Source organism: Onychomys torridus, chromosome X, assembly GCF_903995425.1.
Source record: "Onychomys torridus chromosome X, mOncTor1.1, whole genome shotgun sequence".
NCBI classification, from domain to species: Eukaryota; Metazoa; Chordata; class Mammalia; order Rodentia; family Cricetidae; genus Onychomys; species Onychomys torridus.
Window position 1 is genome coordinate 81,522,817 of NC_050466.1, and position 18,553 is coordinate 81,541,369.

Here is an 18,553-nt window from a genome sequence, read left to right on the forward strand (position 1 = left end):
ATTTGGCATCCTCCTTCAATTACATTTTCATCAACTTTTGGTTGTTGATCATTTCCTTCACTGCTTAAGCTTTTCTTTACTTATTTTTCACAAATTTGAAGCTTAGATGGGTGAGGTCTTTCCCTGAGGTCACCACTCCCTTTATTCCCTTTTAGTATCAGGCTTTTCTTTGATTTTTTTTATCTCCTTAGTCATTAGAATTAATGCCATTACACTTTCTGATGTTCCTTTTCTCTTCAAACTGTACATTTTAAAAATTTCCTTTGTTCAGATTGTTCCTTTTCATTATGGATCTGCAAAAGAGTTTTTGAGAACTAATGGTGCAGGAGAAGTATATGAGAGTTCTACATCCAGACCCACAGGCAGCAGGGAAAGAGACACACACACAGAGAGAGAGAGAGAGAGAGAGAGAGAGAGAGAGAGAGAGAGAGAGAGAGACTGGGCCTGGCTTGGGCTTTTGCAATCTCAAAGCCTACCCTCAATGACTCACTTCCCCCAACAAGGCCATACCTCCTAATCTTTTCAAATGGTGCCACTCCCTGGTAACCAAGCATTCAAATCTATGAACCTATGGGGACCATTCTTATTCAAACTACTATAGGCTCTTAATGTCTTTCTCCACACTCTTCTATGATATATCCTGAGCCTTAGATATAGAGGTTGTGTTGCAGACACAACTGTGGCTAGACACCCCGTAGTCACTTATTTTCTATATTTTGACCAGTTGTGGCTTTCTGTAGTTAACCTCTGTCTGCTACAAAAACAAGCAACTTTGATGAGGGATAAGAGCTACACTCACCTATGTGTATAAATATACATATTTAAAATGCAGTGGGAAGTTTATTAATTTAGGAAAATAGCAGTAGAACTCTCCTTGGCTAGATTTACAGTACCAGGCATGAATTCTTGTCTATTGAGTAGGTTTAAAGTCCAATTAGACAGCTGTTGTTTATCCCCAAAGTGGAGGTGTCATTATCGCATTCCATGCTGGCCATTGTTTTGTTTGCAGGCTTTATAACCAGATAGTACAGTTGATATTTTTTCTTCCTTGGCAGCATCCCTGCTTCTGATATTATGGAAACTAGACCTGAGGGAGGAGGCTTCCAGGTCAGTGCCAGCTTGATTCCTCTAAGTTGTGTCAAAGGTAAAACTAATATCTTGATGCTTTATATCACACAAGTTATAGTGGCTAACATTAAGGAAATTAAAACCAATAAATTCTGATGAACTTACAAGGAATAAGAACATTTAAATATATTTCCCAAAAATATGAGTTAATCTAACCACTATAGAACTCCAAACCATACTATTTCAAAAACTTACAAATAGAAATAACCTATGATACCCCAATACCAGATTTGTGTATACACTTACACACACACAGACAAATAAAAAATCAAAGTCAGGTTATAATAAAGATGCCTGTGTACTCAAATTTATTGTGGCACTATTCACAATATCCAAGTAATGAAATCAGCTTTACTGTTCATCAGCTGATATGTAAACATATATGTACCTACAATAAAAATATATTCAGCCATAAAGTTGAACAAAGTAATATAATTTACAGGAAATTAAATTCAAGTAGAGATAACCATACTAACGAAATTAAAGTCAGATTGAAAAAGAGAAGTAGCACATATTTCAACTTAGGTAGAAATGTTCTTAAGGTTTATGAAAATAAAAGTATACTAATAGAGATGAGAAAGAAGATAAAATATTAGATGCTATTAGAGGGGATGGATATGATCAAAATATAAACATTTATGAAAATTTCTCATTGCAAGCCATTGTTGTGCATAGTTCATATGTATTAATAATTGCATACATGCTTATAAAACAATAATTGGTACAGAAAATATATAAGCATAGAAGGCGAATGGGAAAATAAGTGTACAAAAGATATTATGAAGTCAGAAAGATAGTCAATGAAAGAAGTAAGTAATTAGAACATTTATAAACATCTTGTTTTTAAAAAAACCACAAAATATACCTAGCAGAAAACTGAAAGAAATGCACAAGATGTTTTACAGAAACAAATGTAAAAACTTTTTGATACACTCAGGAATAAAATTATCCCATAGAGATGTGCACAGTTTATGCATTAGAAAAGAGAATTTTGTGAAGATGTCAAAGACTCACATTCTTTAAAAGATGCATTCCTTTGCACAAGACTGTGAAGATGACAGTGACATGCACGTTGATATTTCCCATGACTAACCTGAACCGTGAAATAATAGAAGGGAAAATAACAACATTGTCAATAATAAAAGAAAGATCTTTAATCTGGATGGAAATGTAACCTGTATATGTTCCTTGAAGTGGAGAAAGATCTGTAGACAGCAACATAATGAAATAACAGAATTGGTTGGAGAAAAATATCTTTTGGTTATTTTGGTTTTTCAAGACACAGTTTCTCTGTGTAACAGCCCTGGCTGTCATAGAACTCACTCTGAAGACCAGGCTGGCCTCAAACGGAAAGATCCATCTGCTTCTGCCTCCAAAGTGCTGTGATTAAAGATTTGTTCAAACACCACCTGGCAACAGAACTTTTAAGAATTGGCTTTTATGATTATATCCATGGTGGTGGACAACACATATTTTAGTGATTCACTGAAGAAATCTGAGTTGGCCAAGAGCACCTGCCTGCTACTAGCATGGGAGTCATGTTAGGACAGCACAGTTATCTGAGTTATTTGAAAAAGGGTGAGTTTGAAGATTCTACCAAATCACCTGAAAACTATTTGATAGATGAAGATTACTCAGTCATTTATTATCATTTTGACATAATATAGCCACAGGGATGACATCAGTATATCATTTTAACTCATACTTGATCAGAGTTAAAATTCACTCCTGAAAGTTTTGAACAAACAGTTCCGTCAACATACTATTGTTGACTATATGTATGTTGACTATATGTCCATGGCTATCGGGACAAATAGGCCCCATACTTTCTTAATCTTAGGGGTGATCAGGGAGAATCAGTCTTCTCCAGGGATGAGCTTCACAATAGGTTTCCTAGTCCAAAGTAGCCATCTCTAAACATATATACATAAGAGTAACACTAAATGGACTCAGCAGAGTGTGTGTTTGTGTTTGTGTGTGTGTGTGTGTGTGTGTCTGTGTGTGTGTGTGTATGAGCACATACACATATAACAACTAAATAAGGAGTCGTGAAGTATAAAGGATTCAGGGTTACACAGGAGTAGTTTGAAGGTGGAAAGAGAGGAGTGGAAATGATGTAAATACAGCAATCATGCATGGAATTCTCTTTTAAAAGTTAAATTTATAATTTATAATTAAAAGTGAGTCAGTTCTTTTCTTCTACCACATGGTGCCCAGAGATCAAGCTCAGGATTCAAGTTTGAAGACAAGATGCCTTTACTTTCTGAGTCATCTCACCCCCCACCCCACATTTTATTAACTCTTAGGGTGATTTAGATATGTAAGAAGTATCTAATCTGAGTATTAGTGATTTTATGTTTATATGTATACACATAATGCCAAAATTTCAAGAAAGTTTATGTGTGATTCACTCTGATGTTTGCTGTTGTTTTAGCACCCTAAAGTATTAATAAAATAATTTTATTACTCATCTCTAAAATAGGTGTTTACTCTTATATCCTCTGGAGATAGAACATCTCAATCATCAAGACTATTGCACTTTGTCCAAATAGAATGGGACAATGTAAATAAACAAATATATTAAAGGCAGTGGAAGGCTGTTTTCACTATTGAAAGGACTTGGAAATGTGAAAGAGTGAAAGTTGAAGTATATTTTATTGCACTGGAATTAGTTAATGGCATATTATTTTCAATATGTGTGATATAAGTAGAATACTATATATGTATTCACATGTATATATACATTTATATAAACACAAACAAAAATAAAAATAAAATACATTGGTAGATACACAAGGAAGCTATTGTAGCACGATGGAGGAAGCTTTTCTATAGGCTCATATGTTATCTGATGAAACTCTTAGCTGTTGAGTTGGTGAAGCTACTGGCTTACTAAGTGAATCAATTCCAATAGGTTCTTAATTTATTAGACACAGAATGTTAGTTCAGCTACAGAGATGGGCAAGAAATGGCTATCCAGGGGAATAGTGTCAGCCTGAAATAAGTTAATTTAGCCTATGGACGTATAAGATTCAAACTCCTTGACATCTCTGCAGTTCCCATCAGTCAATCATCTCTACAGGCACAGCTTCTTACCAAGGAGTTCTCCTTCCTGCTGATAATGGACAAGCCCATTATTTGACTCATGAGTCACTTGAAGTTGGAAAATGTGGGCACTAACAAAGGAAACACATTTTTGAGTAGCTATCCTCTGGAGAATTCCAATCTTGGGAATACATACTGGTAATATTTTATAAATATTTGAAATTTTGATAAGCTTCTTTATGATATTAAAGTCCATTTTACTGGTTTAGTCATTGGAATTGAATTGCTGCATTGAATGATTCTTTATCTGTGGATGTGAACTCTGTCCAAGGTTATCTTTTAAAGATTAATGCTTTCTCTAAAGTGATTTGCTTTCAATTAATTAAATGTACCTTGAACATTTATAAAAAGAAGGAAAATAAATCAGTAATTATGGCTGTTCTTATATGTTCCTACCTAGATTCATATATACGTACATGTATGAACATGTATAAAGCTTTATGTTAAAGGAAAAAAGGGCATATATATGAATATTGGTTTGAATTATCCAATCATTTCTGGTTATCTTATCCCTATATATAGTTTTTAATGAGTTTGCTGATTTTCCTTTCAATTATTATCATAATTCTGTGGGGTGCCTTGTACTGCAGTTTCTACACAAAGTATATATTCCTTTTGTATTTGGAAAACCATAGGAAAGGTTGAGGGGCTTTCTAGTTCTTCTTTGACCCTTATTGATGTCTCAAAACCATAAGAGCCTTAACTCAGGGCAGTAGTTCGAGTTATACCTCAGTAATAGTTTTTAATATGTCTTAATGGAGTGAAGATTAGGACGCTAAGTGCTGAAATACTCCTATCTGCAAGAAAAAGAATAAAAATATAAAGAAAAAAATCCCTTGATTAGGATGAATTGGTGGTTGAAAGAATACTTGAGAGGGAATAAAGAAATTATGTTTATTTATATTTTATTATGAGACAGAAGACTTAGGACAGGTTTGCTATCAAAAAAAAAAAAAAAAAGAAAGGAAAACAATTGCTTTTGACTACTACCAAGTATTGGCCTATCATAGAATTTATAAATTTCCTTTTAGAGAGAAAATGTAGAACAGGCTGAAAAGGCAAGCTCTTGATGTTTTCATGTTGTTTAGAATTCCATATTCAGATGATAATATTGCTATTGACTATTATTTAATTCATATAATTAATACATTTTTTCAGTTTTGATTTCATTGTAAATGTTTATTTCTCATCAGAACCAGGAACCCCTTGTTTCAGTTTTCTCACACATGTAAGTTTTGTTACTTACTGAATTTGTGGATATTCTTCCTCCTTCTTGAAAGAAATACTTCATTGTGGAAAAAATTACAATATATTATTTAGTCTGTAAAATGTTATCTGTATGTATATGAACAGTAATTTATAAAAAAGGATGTCAAGAATTTTAGAGAGGGGTTGCATGGGAGTAGGTAGAGTGAGGAAAGGAGAGAGGAGAAGTAACATAATTATATTATAATAAAAATTAATTAGTATTTTCTATGGAAAGTGATATTTAATTTGGAGTGAGTTGTTTTCTTCTGTAGGTGTGGGCAGCTAAATTCCTTCTATGTTTCAAGGTGCAGCAACATTAATCTTTCCATCCAAATTATCTTTGGCATTGCTTTCACCACCACCAAACTTAAACCTTGTCCTTGAAGTTTAGCAAAGTATTTTCTAAGAAACCTGTTTTAAATACACTGTAATGAAACATTATTTGGCTCTATGAGCCCATTCTGAGTAACAGACAATTGTCTTCCCCCTTTTAATTAATAATTATTTTATTCATTTTAAATACCAACCACAGATCCCCCTCTCTTCCCTCCTCCTGCTCCCTCTATCCTCCCTCCCCCATCTTACTTCCAATCTCCTCCTCTGAAAAGGTAAGGCCTCCCATTGGGAATCAGAAAATCCTGGTACATTCAGCTGAGGCAGGTCCAAACCCCTCCCCCTGCATCAAGGCTGTATAAGCTGTCCCATCATAGGTAATGGACTCCAAAAAGCCGGCTCATGCACCAGGGATAGATCCTGATCCCACTGACAGGGGCCCCTCAAACAGATCAAGCTACACAACTGTCTCACTTATGCAGAGGGTCTAGTCCAGTCCCATGCAGGTGCAACAGCTGTTGGTCTAAAGTTCGTGAGTTCCCACTAGCTTGGTTGAGTTGTCTCTGTAGAGTTCCCCATCATGATCTTGATACCCCTTGCTCATAAAATCCCACTTCCATTTCTTGGACTGGATTCCTGGAGAGACACATGGATCACCCTGGGAAGGGGAAATAGATGATATCTCCTTAGTAAACTGGGGGTAAAGGGAGCAATAGAAGGTAGGAGGTGATGGATAAGAACATAAGGGAACAGGATGGTTGAGCTGGGAGTGGGAGAGCAATGAAAGAGATACCTTGATAGAGGGAGACATCATGGGGATAGGGAGAAACTGGTGCTAGGGAACTTCCCAGGAGTCCACAAGGATGAGCCCAGCTTAGACTACTACTAGCTGGTACCTGAGCTGTCCTACCCTGGTAATCAGATCAGTGAATACCCTGTCATCATAGAGCCTTCATCAAGTAACTGATGGAAGCAAATGCAGAGATCCACAGCTAATCACAAGGCCGAGCTCCGGAAGTCCAGTCAACAATTGTCTTCTTAGAACTTCTTCTCAAAGGATTATCATCCATTTCTCTCAGAAAATCTCTGCACTTCATTGTATAGCTTGTGCAGTGTATTCACCTGCACTGGGGTAAACACATGGACTATCAGCACTTGTATCCCAGGCAGGATTTCATCCTGGTACACTCAAAATTCAAAGGGACGTTTATGATGTGTTTCCTGTCCTAATTTAAACTCTGTGATGCACTATCTGGTCTTTGTTCATCTACTCACACTACCTCAAGGGGCCCACCTTCTGAGGGTCTGACCTTCATCATCACTCCCACAGCCTCTTACAACCCACCAGACAGCATCACTTAAATCACAGAATGTTGACAGAATTGAAATTCCCCAATGCTCGACATTACCACAATCAGAAAGTGGTATTGTTGAGAGATTCTCTGCTCTTCCTAATCATTTCTTTGCATGCACTTCTTATCGTAGAGTTTTCTATCCCTTTTCTTCTATGTAGCTGTTGGGAAATTCTAAGTCCCTGTGGACAGTGGGGTGGATCTTTGTTGTCCATCACTGTTTGTGGGGAGGAACTACCGAAGAACTGATGCCCAATGAATGACTGGGAAAAATAATGAAACAAAAAAGAAACTGGTTATGAGGTTTAACTTCTTACACAGTTTAATAGCGTACTACAATCAACTCTGTTTTTATTAAAATTACAAAGAAAGGCAAAGTCAATAGATACAAGGATGAATTGACTGCTTTACTTTGTTTCACCAACTGTAGCACATCACATTCTGTGAAACTCTTTCCCATGCCATGTTTTTTACACTCACTGAGAAGAAATCTGTGAAGATTTTCCAGTAAACTTAAAACCCCAAATATCTTGCTCTTAAGCTTGACAAAGAGCAATAAATGTGGCAGATATAAAGTTAAGAAGCATATATGAGACAAATGTTCAGTTACAGGAATATTAACAATGTAACAAAGAAACTTATATTTTCCCAAACCTAACAGAAGAGGAAGATATTCTTTTACTGCTGTCCCTTCTACCCATAAACACCCCACTACTCAGAAGACTGGCTATTCTCCAGCACAGTGACAGCTATACCCAAGGGCCAGCTAAGTGTGGGAAGAGCTGCTAGATTGGGCATGGGAGGGAATCCTGGCACCATGGTGGCCAGAAGCCTCACCTCTCCTGGCTGCTCTCTCAGCCTGGTTACTCAGAGCCTCCTCATACTGCTGAGGGTAGAAACCAGGAATGGCATTTTTGATCTTAGCTAAAACATCTAGGACTTTCGCCTTGATGGTTTCATTGTGGGCCCTGGAACCCCACAGGAACTCATAGGTTGGGGGATCACTACCAGGCACCCGGCGGTACTCTATGTAATTTTGCTCAACTAGCTCTTTGGTGATGAACTTCCGGGGCTCCCCAAAGATTAAGTGCCTCCTCCCAGGATATATCCCCTGCATATGGAGGAATTGCCAGACCTCTTCCTCAGTGGCACGGTTGCCCTTCATCATGATCATACCCAGAAGGGTCAGTATGAGACCCGTCTTTGGCAACTCTTTCTTGCCACCCTGTTTTGCCCCAGGGGGCATGGGTAACTTGTTAACAAGAACGTAGGAGTGAGTGTGGTCAACCTTCAACTCCAGCCCATAGACCACCTCCAGCTGGTAGGTGGCTTTCTCCAGGATCAAGGGGAAGTGCACCTTGTACTTCCTGTTGATCAGCTTCAGCATATCTGCCTCCATAGGCTGCTCATCCTTCTGGTACTTCTCCAGCAGGTAGTGGAGGATCTTGCTTGCCTTCCTGCTCAGAGGATCTCTGCGTACAGAATTGATGGCTTCAGCTATAATGCAGGCATTTGAACGCTTCACATCAACACCTGCAACAGAACCCTCAGCATTGACATCAGAAACTGAGTGGGACACATTTAACTCAGGAGACCCATGGGATGCAGCCTCCTGGGACCCTTGAGGAGTGCAGTCATCAGGCGAGTTGGGGGCATCTTCCTGGCCAAGAGTGGGGGGTGCTGCTTCCTTCTCTGAGGTGGGCTTAGCACCCTGGAGATTCTGGCTCTCTCCTCGGGCCTGCTGTCTTTTGGCCCTGGAGCGGCCCTTGCTCTTGTTGCCCCTAGGCATGGTGCTCTGGGCAGGCAGGCAGGATTGCTGGGAAGAATCTAGGGTGCGGTGGGAGAGAGAAAAGCACTGTAAACATTACTAGGTTGAGAGCAACTTCCCTTAAAGGAGGGCCCCCTCTGTTTTTTCCCCCCCTCAGGGTACCTTTCTGGATTCAAACTGGGTTCCTGTTCTCTTGTTACATCCACTTCCTGAGAAATTCTAGAGAGAATCAGACTTTGTTAGATCAGTGGCTGGCAACCCAAGTTAGAGATTCATGTTCATTTGTAACTATGTTTGGATCCCCATTTTACTCTGTTGCTCTGAAGTTAGCACTAAGATCTTCATCAGTAACACACAGGAGGAAATTAAGGCAAGCCTTACCCACAATGTCTGACACCATTTGAGGACACTAAATAGACCTATACTTTTGTAAGCCCCACTCCGTTTCCTTCCCTGAAATAGTTTCCACTGAAATCGCACCTCCTAGTTCTCCAAAGGACAAAGTAGGGTAGCATCTTAGCCCTTAGTTCAGTTCTACCCACCTATGCCACATAGGGAAATAAATTTTTATCCAGGCGCCCACACTGCATGGAGTCTCTCCAAATTTTGTAACTCACCTCCCTCTACACTCATAGATAGAGTCCCTAACTTTCCCCTTTTCCCATGAACCCCACAACATCTCACCTAGACCTTTACTACTTGAGAAGAACAAGGACCGTTAATCTCAACAAGGCCTAACTGCCGTATCCAGGAATTCTGGGAAATAATACTGGGACCAGTCCGTTGCTGGGGCAGGGTGGGTTGTGAATTTAGAAATCTATAGTGGGCTGTCATAATTTTTAACTCATCATAACCCAAAACCAGAAAAATTCTCACTTGAGTAAAGTCGATGTTTCTCAGACCATCACCCAGTGACACACTGGCAACGCCAAAGCGGAAACTAAGGCCTTCCACTTCCGGCCCCTCCCCCCTCCACCCACTACTGAGCTCGCGGTCCTCTAAACAGAACTCCAAGGGGAGCTAATCCCATTCTTCTTTGTTCCGGGGAGGGAAACTCCCAGAGAGTACATAAAAATTATTTTTTGTTGACTTTGAGTGGAACCAGGATTCCACCCTTTTTGATGTGGGACAATGAGTCTCAGATGAAAGACACAGTAACCATCAGAGTCTGTTTAGGAAGTAGATGTATAGTGATGATTCTTAGTCCAGCACCCATGCCCAGGACCCCAGTATAAAGTACAGATAATTGCTCAATCTAAGTGTTTGTGATCCTTGTTCATGACTGCATTATCCTCTTCTTCTCACTCCTCTGCTCTCCCCTCACCTCTTTTCCTCACCCACCCTGTGTTTAATTATCTTGTTTTCTTCATTATCTTCTTGCTGACGGGTTCTCCCTATGCCAACTCAGGCTGTTATGTAATTCACTATGTATCTCAAGTTGCATAGAATTTGCTATCCTTTTAACTCTGTGCCTCAGTACAGGTATTATTGTTACATATCACCATTCCTGGCACCTCTCATTTTTCCTTATGAATAATTGTGTCATTTTATAGTGGGGTTTTGAAGTCAAGTATTTCTGTGTAATAAAGGTTGTCTTGTAAACACCTATGTAGCCTAAGGTGGACTTAAACTCACAAGTCAACAGCTTCTGAATCTTCAGTGCTGGGATTAGAGATGTGAATCACCACCCTTAGATCTCACTAACTTTCTGATATTTACTGTAGATAAGGATATTTTTCCTTGTAACCTCATCAGAATTAATTTATCCTCCTCTTCCTCTTCTTTACCATAGCATAGCGATAAATTTATTTTTTCATTTCTTTTCCTTTTATTTAAAACAGATTCTTTCACATTTGCACTACAATGAGAAGAAGTCACAGTGCCATAATGATTTGTCTCCCTAATGGATAAAGGTCTTGGCTGTTTTTCATTCATTTATTGGCTTTTTGTACCTCTTCATTTGAAATGATGATTCAGTTTATTTGTCAATTTATGGAATATGTTATTTGTATTTTGCTATGTATTTTCTAATTCTCTCTATAGTAACTGCATTAAACTCAGTGTTATGAGTAACTGGCAAAGATTTTATGTCATTCTATGTACTTTTCCTCCTGGAAGTTTGTTCTTTCAATATGCAGCATTTTCATTTCCTGTGAGTCTCACTTGGCAATTTGTGGTAATATGACCACAGCTTTTGAGTCCAAGTATTTAGAAATTTATATATATATATATATATATATATATATATATATATCCCTAAATTTCCCTCTAGAAGTTTAATTCTCAGATTAATTTCTTTGATCCATTTTGAGTTGTATTTCACACAGAGTAGGAGATGAGGATGTAGCTTTTTCCTCTTTTATCTTTTAGTCTTTATCTCTATGTGGATTTCCAGATTTCTCAGCACTCTTTAAAAGTAGATTGTGATTTTTATTATTATCTTTACTTTTGGCATACAGAGAATTGAGAATCATATGGTGCATCAATTATTTATTTGACAGCACTATACCGTTACCAATACTCTTGTTTGTATTTATTCTTACCTCTTTTTATTTGCTTTTTTTGTTGAATGTGAGTATCCGCTATAGTGTTTCATTCAGTTGTCAATAGTAGAGTTTAGGTCAAATATCTGAGAATTCCAAATTCTGTACTGTGTATCGCTTATGGTTTTCTATTAATATATTCACTGTGTACTTTCTGAAATTGAAATTTGCTAAAAGCTATTGGCATGAATGAGCTTTTAGGATTTTTCAAAGGCATTTATTTACTTCCAAACATAATTACATATGTTTTCAATTTTATGGTAGCAAGGCTTTCCAATGAAAGATATTTGTAATGTGATATTCTTCTTTTCCTTAGACACTGTTATTTTTATTTTTTAATGATTTTTTATGTGTATGAGTATTTGCCTACCTGTATGTACTTGTACCAGGTGTGCCTGGTGCCTGGGGATTCCAGAAGAGGTCATTGGATCCCTTGGAAATGTTTGTGACCTGTAATATGGGTTCTTGGAATGGAATCTAGGTCCACAATAAGAGCAGCAAATGCTCTTAAACTTTGAGATACCTTTTCAGTCCTCATTTAAAAATTTATTTATTTGTGTATGTATGTTTGTTTCTATATTCATGTATGCCTTATTGCCTTATGTGTGGGATATTTGAGGAGGCCAGAAGAGGCTATTGGAGTCCACAGAAATTAGAGTTACTGGTGGTTGTACTCTTATTTTTAATTAGTACACCACTACATTGCATATGCTACAAATTTATTTATGATATTTTGTCTCTGTAAGGAATCTGTCTCAAATGTGTTTTTGAATATTTCTTCTGTGATTCGGTAAATAAGAATTTGTATGCATATTTTGTGTGGACATCATTTTTAAGTCACCCATGAAAACACCAGAGTTCAATTGCTGAATAATATGATAAAAGTATATTTAAGTCTCTTAACTCTGTTAAACTGTCAGCCAAAGAAGCTGCACAATTTTGTATCTCCATGGGCACAAAATGGTGGCCTCTCTTGTTATATATCTTTTTTTATAATTTTATGTTAAGGTTTTATAGTTTACCCATTCTAATAGGTGTTTAGTGGTATCGCATTGTTTTAAGTGATAATCTTCTAATGATGTATGGCAATAAGCATCTTTTCATATGCTTATTTTTGTAGAACAGGTATAACAGGTATCATTCTTATTAAATATATAATAGAATCAATAAATGAACCATAGTAGAACTATTATTTAAATTTATGTCATATATAGAGCTATTCAGATGTCCTATCTCTGCATATAATTACCTAGGTGTCTTTCAAGAAATGGATTTCTTCAATATATGTCATGAAATTTTAGAGTAATAGAGTTTTTCTTGTTTTTGTTTGTTTGTTTGGTTTTCGAGACAGGGTTTCTCTGTAGCTTTGGAGCCTGTCCTGGACTAGCTTTGTAGACAAGGCTGGCCTCGAACTCACAGAGATCCACCTGCCTCTGCCTCCTGAGTGCTGGGATTAAAGGCCGCCACTGCCACCCGGCGTGAAATGCTTTTTAGTTGTTTAAAATAATAAACGAACAAAGTATAGCTCCTAAAATATAAGTAGCTATAATACACACTGAAAAAAGAGCAGAGTTTTTCTTAATATTTTATAATTATCTTTATTATACTTTTATTGCCAGCACAATAATCATTTTTAAATATAAATTCTCCTTATTATTGATTCTTTTGTACATGTAAACAATGAAATATGATCATATCTATCCCATTTCTCTGCTCCAATTCTCCCCATCTCTCTTCCAACAAATCTCCCTCCCAACTTCATGCTTTCTTCCTTTTAAACTTCTTTTGATAACCTATTAAATTCAGCTAGCATTACCTTTATGTGGATAGATGAGACCATCTACCTGAACATGAGAAATCTACCAGTGGCCACACCCTCAAAAATAATAATGTTTCCTCCTCCACTGGCTGTTAGCTGACAATATCTTCTATGTAAGGGGTAGGGCCTGAAGAATACTTTTCATACCTATGCTGGAAGTTTTTTTTTAGGCTTGATCTTGTGAAGACATTGTGCAGGTAACCATAGCTACTCTAAGTTCATGAGTGAAATAGCCATCTCATGTCCATAAGGCAATACTTAACAGCACTCTTCCCCATCATCCAGCACTTTGAATCTTTCTGACTCCTCTTTCATTATGTTTCCTGAGGTTTGATGTGGGGTTGATTAAGCTGTTACATACAGGGATGAGCACTCTGTCTCTTATCCTCAGCACATTGTCTAGTTGTGGGTCTCTGCACTGACTACTGCTCACTGCACCAGGAACCTTCTCTGAAAAAATGTTGAAAGCTGCCCAGTCTATAGACATAAGCATAAATATTTATAAGGAACTTTGAGAGCACAGCCATTTACAAAATAATAACCACAGGTTCTACCCTAGGCCTATGACCTCCCCACCCATGACCTTTTGGCCAGGATTACATTATCAGGGATGAAATACCCTCTTGTTGAGCAGGCCTCAAATATACTCATAAAGTGGTCATGTACCCCATTAACCTCTCTAGTATTGTACCAGTAGGCATATCTTGCCTGACAGGTTAGTATTGCAGCATGTAGGGTCTATCCCTAGTTAGACTGTTGGTGTATTTTTTCCCTCCAGCAGCCTATGTAGCACTTTCTCTCATTATTAAAGCTAGCAAGGGGGATATTTCTTGGTCAGTTTGAAAGAGAATTTTCTATTTTTAATTCTTTTGTTTTTTGAGATTATAACTACTTCACATCCTCCTTCCCTTTCTTTTCTCCAAACCATCTTGCATATTCCTCCTTGCTCTCTTTCAAATTATGGCCTTTTTATGTACTACAGCCAAAGTATATGGTGTCTTCAACAATAGATTCCTACCATTTAATTATGGAAGTAACTAAGGACAATGTCAGCAGCCTGTGTTCGTTTAAAGACCTCTGGAGTCTCCCTGACAAATACATGTAATCACTATTTGACAAACTACATTGATTTTTAGATAATGGACTTGTATCTTCCCCATTCTTAATGTGGCTGGATACATTTAAAGTTTACTAAACATATAATATAAGCATTCATTAAAATGTTATCTTTTGATTTTATTTTCTCTATCAATATCTTGTATTTCATTAACTTCTAACTTAACATTTTTCTTTTTACTTGAAAATTAATATATATTTAATTTTCTGAAGTAGGAGGAAGTGTGCATCCTCAGATTAGATAGTCTATGCTTCCTATTATGTGTCCAGTGTTGTAAATTTCTCTTCAATCACTACTTTTATTGCAACTCAAATACTTTGATGCATTTCTTTTCTGTTGGTTGCTCTGCAGTTGGGGTCCCACTGTCTCTGATCCCGGGGCCAGGGGTGAATAGACGCAGAACTAAACAATACTGGATCTAGGAGATCTCAGTTATTGAACAAAGCAATCTCAGTTATTGAACAAAGGACTGACATACTTATGTGTGTAGTTTTTAGCAGGCTCTGCTTACAGCTACTGTGGTGTTTCCTGGTTGGCTTTAGGTCATATGTCAACAGTGGTCACCTTGAGGGTCCAGTTTCAGGGTCCTCTGGGTCAGGATACTACTGTGCATGTCAGAGCTCTCTTATTAGCTTAAGGCATGGCCCAGTGCTTTAGGCCTTATCTGTCTTACTTTTCAGACTTACTTTTATATAATTTTTAAAACATTCTATCAAGAGTTTTTCAACCTATGTATTCTTTAGAAGTATGTTATTAACTCTCCAATTATTTGGAGATGATTCTCTGCAAATATTTTATTATCAATTTCTGATTCAATAATAGCATTACAGTCTTAGATCATATATTTTATGATTTGTATTCCCTTAAATTTGATTTTTTTAATGAAGATACAATGTGGTATTTGCACATGTATTTTCCTTGTCAGTTTGAAAAGGTGCTGCTTACATTTTGTGTAAAGTATTCCTTAATAGTCATTTTTATCTTATTAATTGGTGGTAATATTCAGCTTCACTTATAAGAATGGTTTCTTTAGCATGACTCGTTTTAGCTAATATTTGCATTTTTAGTGTATATACAGTAAGGATTGTTATGGCTTCTTGATCTGTGATCTACTTTTTAGAGATAAAATACTGGTGCTGTGTTTTTAGAATGGTATTCTTACCTATTCCTTTATTTGCAATTTACTTTTGTCTTTAAGATAAGTTTCTTGTAGTCATCATACATTTGGCTTTGTTCTGTTTAATCTTTTCTGTCACCTCTCAAATCTTGGTTGGGATATTTAGGCCATCATTGGCATTTAAGGTTTCATTTATTTCTCTCCCATGATTACTAATATCACTTTCATACCTTTTACTTACTTGTGAAGTATAAGCATATTTTGAGCCAAGTGTTGTCTTCTAAACCTACTGACAACAGAGAGCAAATGATTGTATTTTGCCTTCATTTATTCTATAACACTAGACCTGTCTGTGTATAGATCTGAGGTTTTGACTTACATCATTTTCTTTTTCACAGAAGGACATCTTCATTTCTTCCAAGAACATTGATGAAAAACCCTATTTCTTTTTGTTTTGTTGGTTTCCAGTGTGTCCTTTTGTTCTTTGCCTATAAACAAAGTTTTGTTTTACATGGGACTGTAGATTGAATGTTTGTTTCTTGTTTCCTTTTAATATTCTGTCTTTTACTTTATTCTTCCACTTGCTTACATTACCATTTAATTTTACCTGTTATCTACTTTTCCATTAGCATATTAATCATAGATATTTTCCTTCCTGCTCTGATAATTCCAATTTATTTTATATATGAATTTGCTATTTGTGCTTAATTTCTTGCTTCAAATTATATTTTGTCTCCTAGTATGCTTTGGTAGATTGTATTTAGAATTTTACATAATGTATTAGTAGTAATTAAGTTAATTAGGTGATTAATGTGAAGTATTGTATTTTCCTTCATAGACAGCAATGTTTAAAGTGAGCTTTATAGAGGTAATAGAGGCTAAGGCCTCTGCTGATATTCTTAGTTTTATATTTCCTTTTTCTTATTTAGTTTTTTTTGGGGGGGAGGGTGAGACAGGGTTTCTCTGTGTAGTTTTGGTGCCTGTCTTGGAACTCACTCTGTAGACCAGGCTGGCCTTGAACTCACAGAGATCTGCCTGGCTCTGACTACCAAATGCTGGGATTAAAGGCATGCGCCACCACTGCCCTGCTTAGATATGCAGTTTCTTTTGTAGTGCTGTTCTGTTATTAAAGAGGATCCCTCTTGATATGCTAGAAAAGTGTGAGGGGAGGGAAAGCATTGAATAACCCTGTGATAGGCTTCAGAGTCTCAGTGAGCCTCTGCCAGTTGGTGACTTCTCAAGATTTTTTTTTCCCTTTATGTGAAGAAAAAAGTCAGGAGGGTGTTTAATGCTATCTTTCACTTCTCTGCTTGGAAGAAGGGTCTGTAGTTTCATATTCACCTTCCTGGGAATCATTTAGACTATGCTAAAATGTGTGACACATAGGCTTTGATGAACAGTTTCTTTTCCAGCAGGCTTTATTTGGAAGAACACATACCTTGCAATGGCCTTTTAAAAAAATTCTCTCTTTCTACTTTCACTACAAAGACAACTTTATCTAATCCTCAGTCTACATTGGAAGAAAAATATCAGAATTCTCAGAGGTAAAACTCATGGTAATGTATAGGCCACCATATGCTGGGCAACACTAAAGCTCTTAACTCTCAAGCTTCAGTGAATTGAGGGCCAGTTACCCTGATGTTGGCAGTAACAGTGGCTTCTCTTTCTTTCCTTCTGTTACAGACAGTTGTAATTCTGTCTTTAGTATGTTTGTCCAAGTTTTGTGATCCATAGCTTTCCCTGTGATCTTGCTTCCCTTATTGATCATAGGAAAAATGCTGACAATGTCTACCTATTTATATCCTTTAAACTAGAATTTAAAAGCCACCATAAAATTCACTCTGATTTCAGGATTGGTTTATTTTTGTCTAGTAGATTGTTTCATTTTGCTGACAAAACATCATCAGTTTTCAAGCACAACCTGCAATTTGTATGTCATATTTTCCTCTTCATAGACTGTTTATAACATGGTAATTTTATACCTTAACATAAGCATGACAGCAAGAATTAATTGGAGGCAACAGGATGTCTTACATAATATACTTTGTTCAGAAACTATTGTCTTTCATTTGATATATAATGTGTTAGTATCAAATGATAGATCATTAACTTTGTCATGATCTATTCCTTATAATCAAACCAACTGCCATGGGACAGAAGGTTACATGTCATGACAACTGCCAGAAGATCAGAATCTTTGAGGATCTATAACACATTTTCAGTCATATTTTTGTCTTCTAGACCTTTACGTGCTTCTAGACCTATATATTTCAAAGGATAATTACCATTCCAAAAGTTCCTCCCAGCCCACGTTCCTTTGAAATACCTAGTAAGTATTCAAATCTTGTTATCTCAATTACATCTACCTAATGATGAGGCTCACAAGAAGTAGGTGTTAAGTCTACCCACTGGGAAAATTACACCTTTGTGACTCTTTGAAACAAAAAATGGAATCATATGCCCTGGGATAATTGTTATAAACATGTTTCTATGTATATAGACATAACTGGAGATATAAAAGCATAATGAAACCACGTTGACTTTTAAACATTTAAGTAGCAATTAATTGCCTGTAGCTCTTAATCTAGGCAAAGAACCTTATGAAATTACCCCTGTGTGTATTGGCAATTGGTACTATTATTTTTCAAGTCATGCTTAGGCAATCACATTGTTGGTATTTCATGAATGTAGTGTTCCTGCCATATATAGAAGACACTCTGGTCCTCTGGTTCTTATAATCTTTTCACACTCTCTTCTGTGATGTTCCCTGAGGCTTAACGGTAGGCATTGTGTTATAGGTGGATATATTGTGGCTGAGAACTTAATAGTCAGTTGTTCTCTGTGATTTGAACAGTTGTGGTTTTTGTAATGTTATATGTCTCTTGTAAAGAAAAGTTTCTTTGGTGAGAGAATACTTATGTCTAAAACTGCCACAAACTCACAGAGATCCACCTGCCTCTGCCTCCCAAATGTTGGGATTAAAGGGGTACAGTACCACTGCCCATCAAGACTCTGGACTCCTT

The 18,553-nt window shown here is 36.9% G+C and overlaps 1 protein-coding gene across 1 annotated transcript; it reads right to left on the reverse strand.

The window, feature by feature from the left end:
* Positions 1–7,932: 7,932 nt before the first annotated feature.
* LOC118574698 (melanoma-associated antigen B10-like) lies at positions 7,933–8,955 on the reverse strand. Its single transcript, XM_036175616.1, has one exon. The coding sequence runs from the start codon at positions 8,953–8,955 to the stop codon at positions 7,933–7,935; it is 1,023 nt and encodes a 340-aa protein (XP_036031509.1).
* Positions 8,956–18,553: the final 9,598 nt, after the last annotated feature.

Bases quoted from the DNA above. Each gene is read 5' to 3' on its own strand.
- LOC118574698 (XM_036175616.1), bottom strand. From the start codon at position 8,955: ATGCCTAGGGGCAACAAGAGCAAGGGCCGCTCCAGGGCCAAAAGACAG.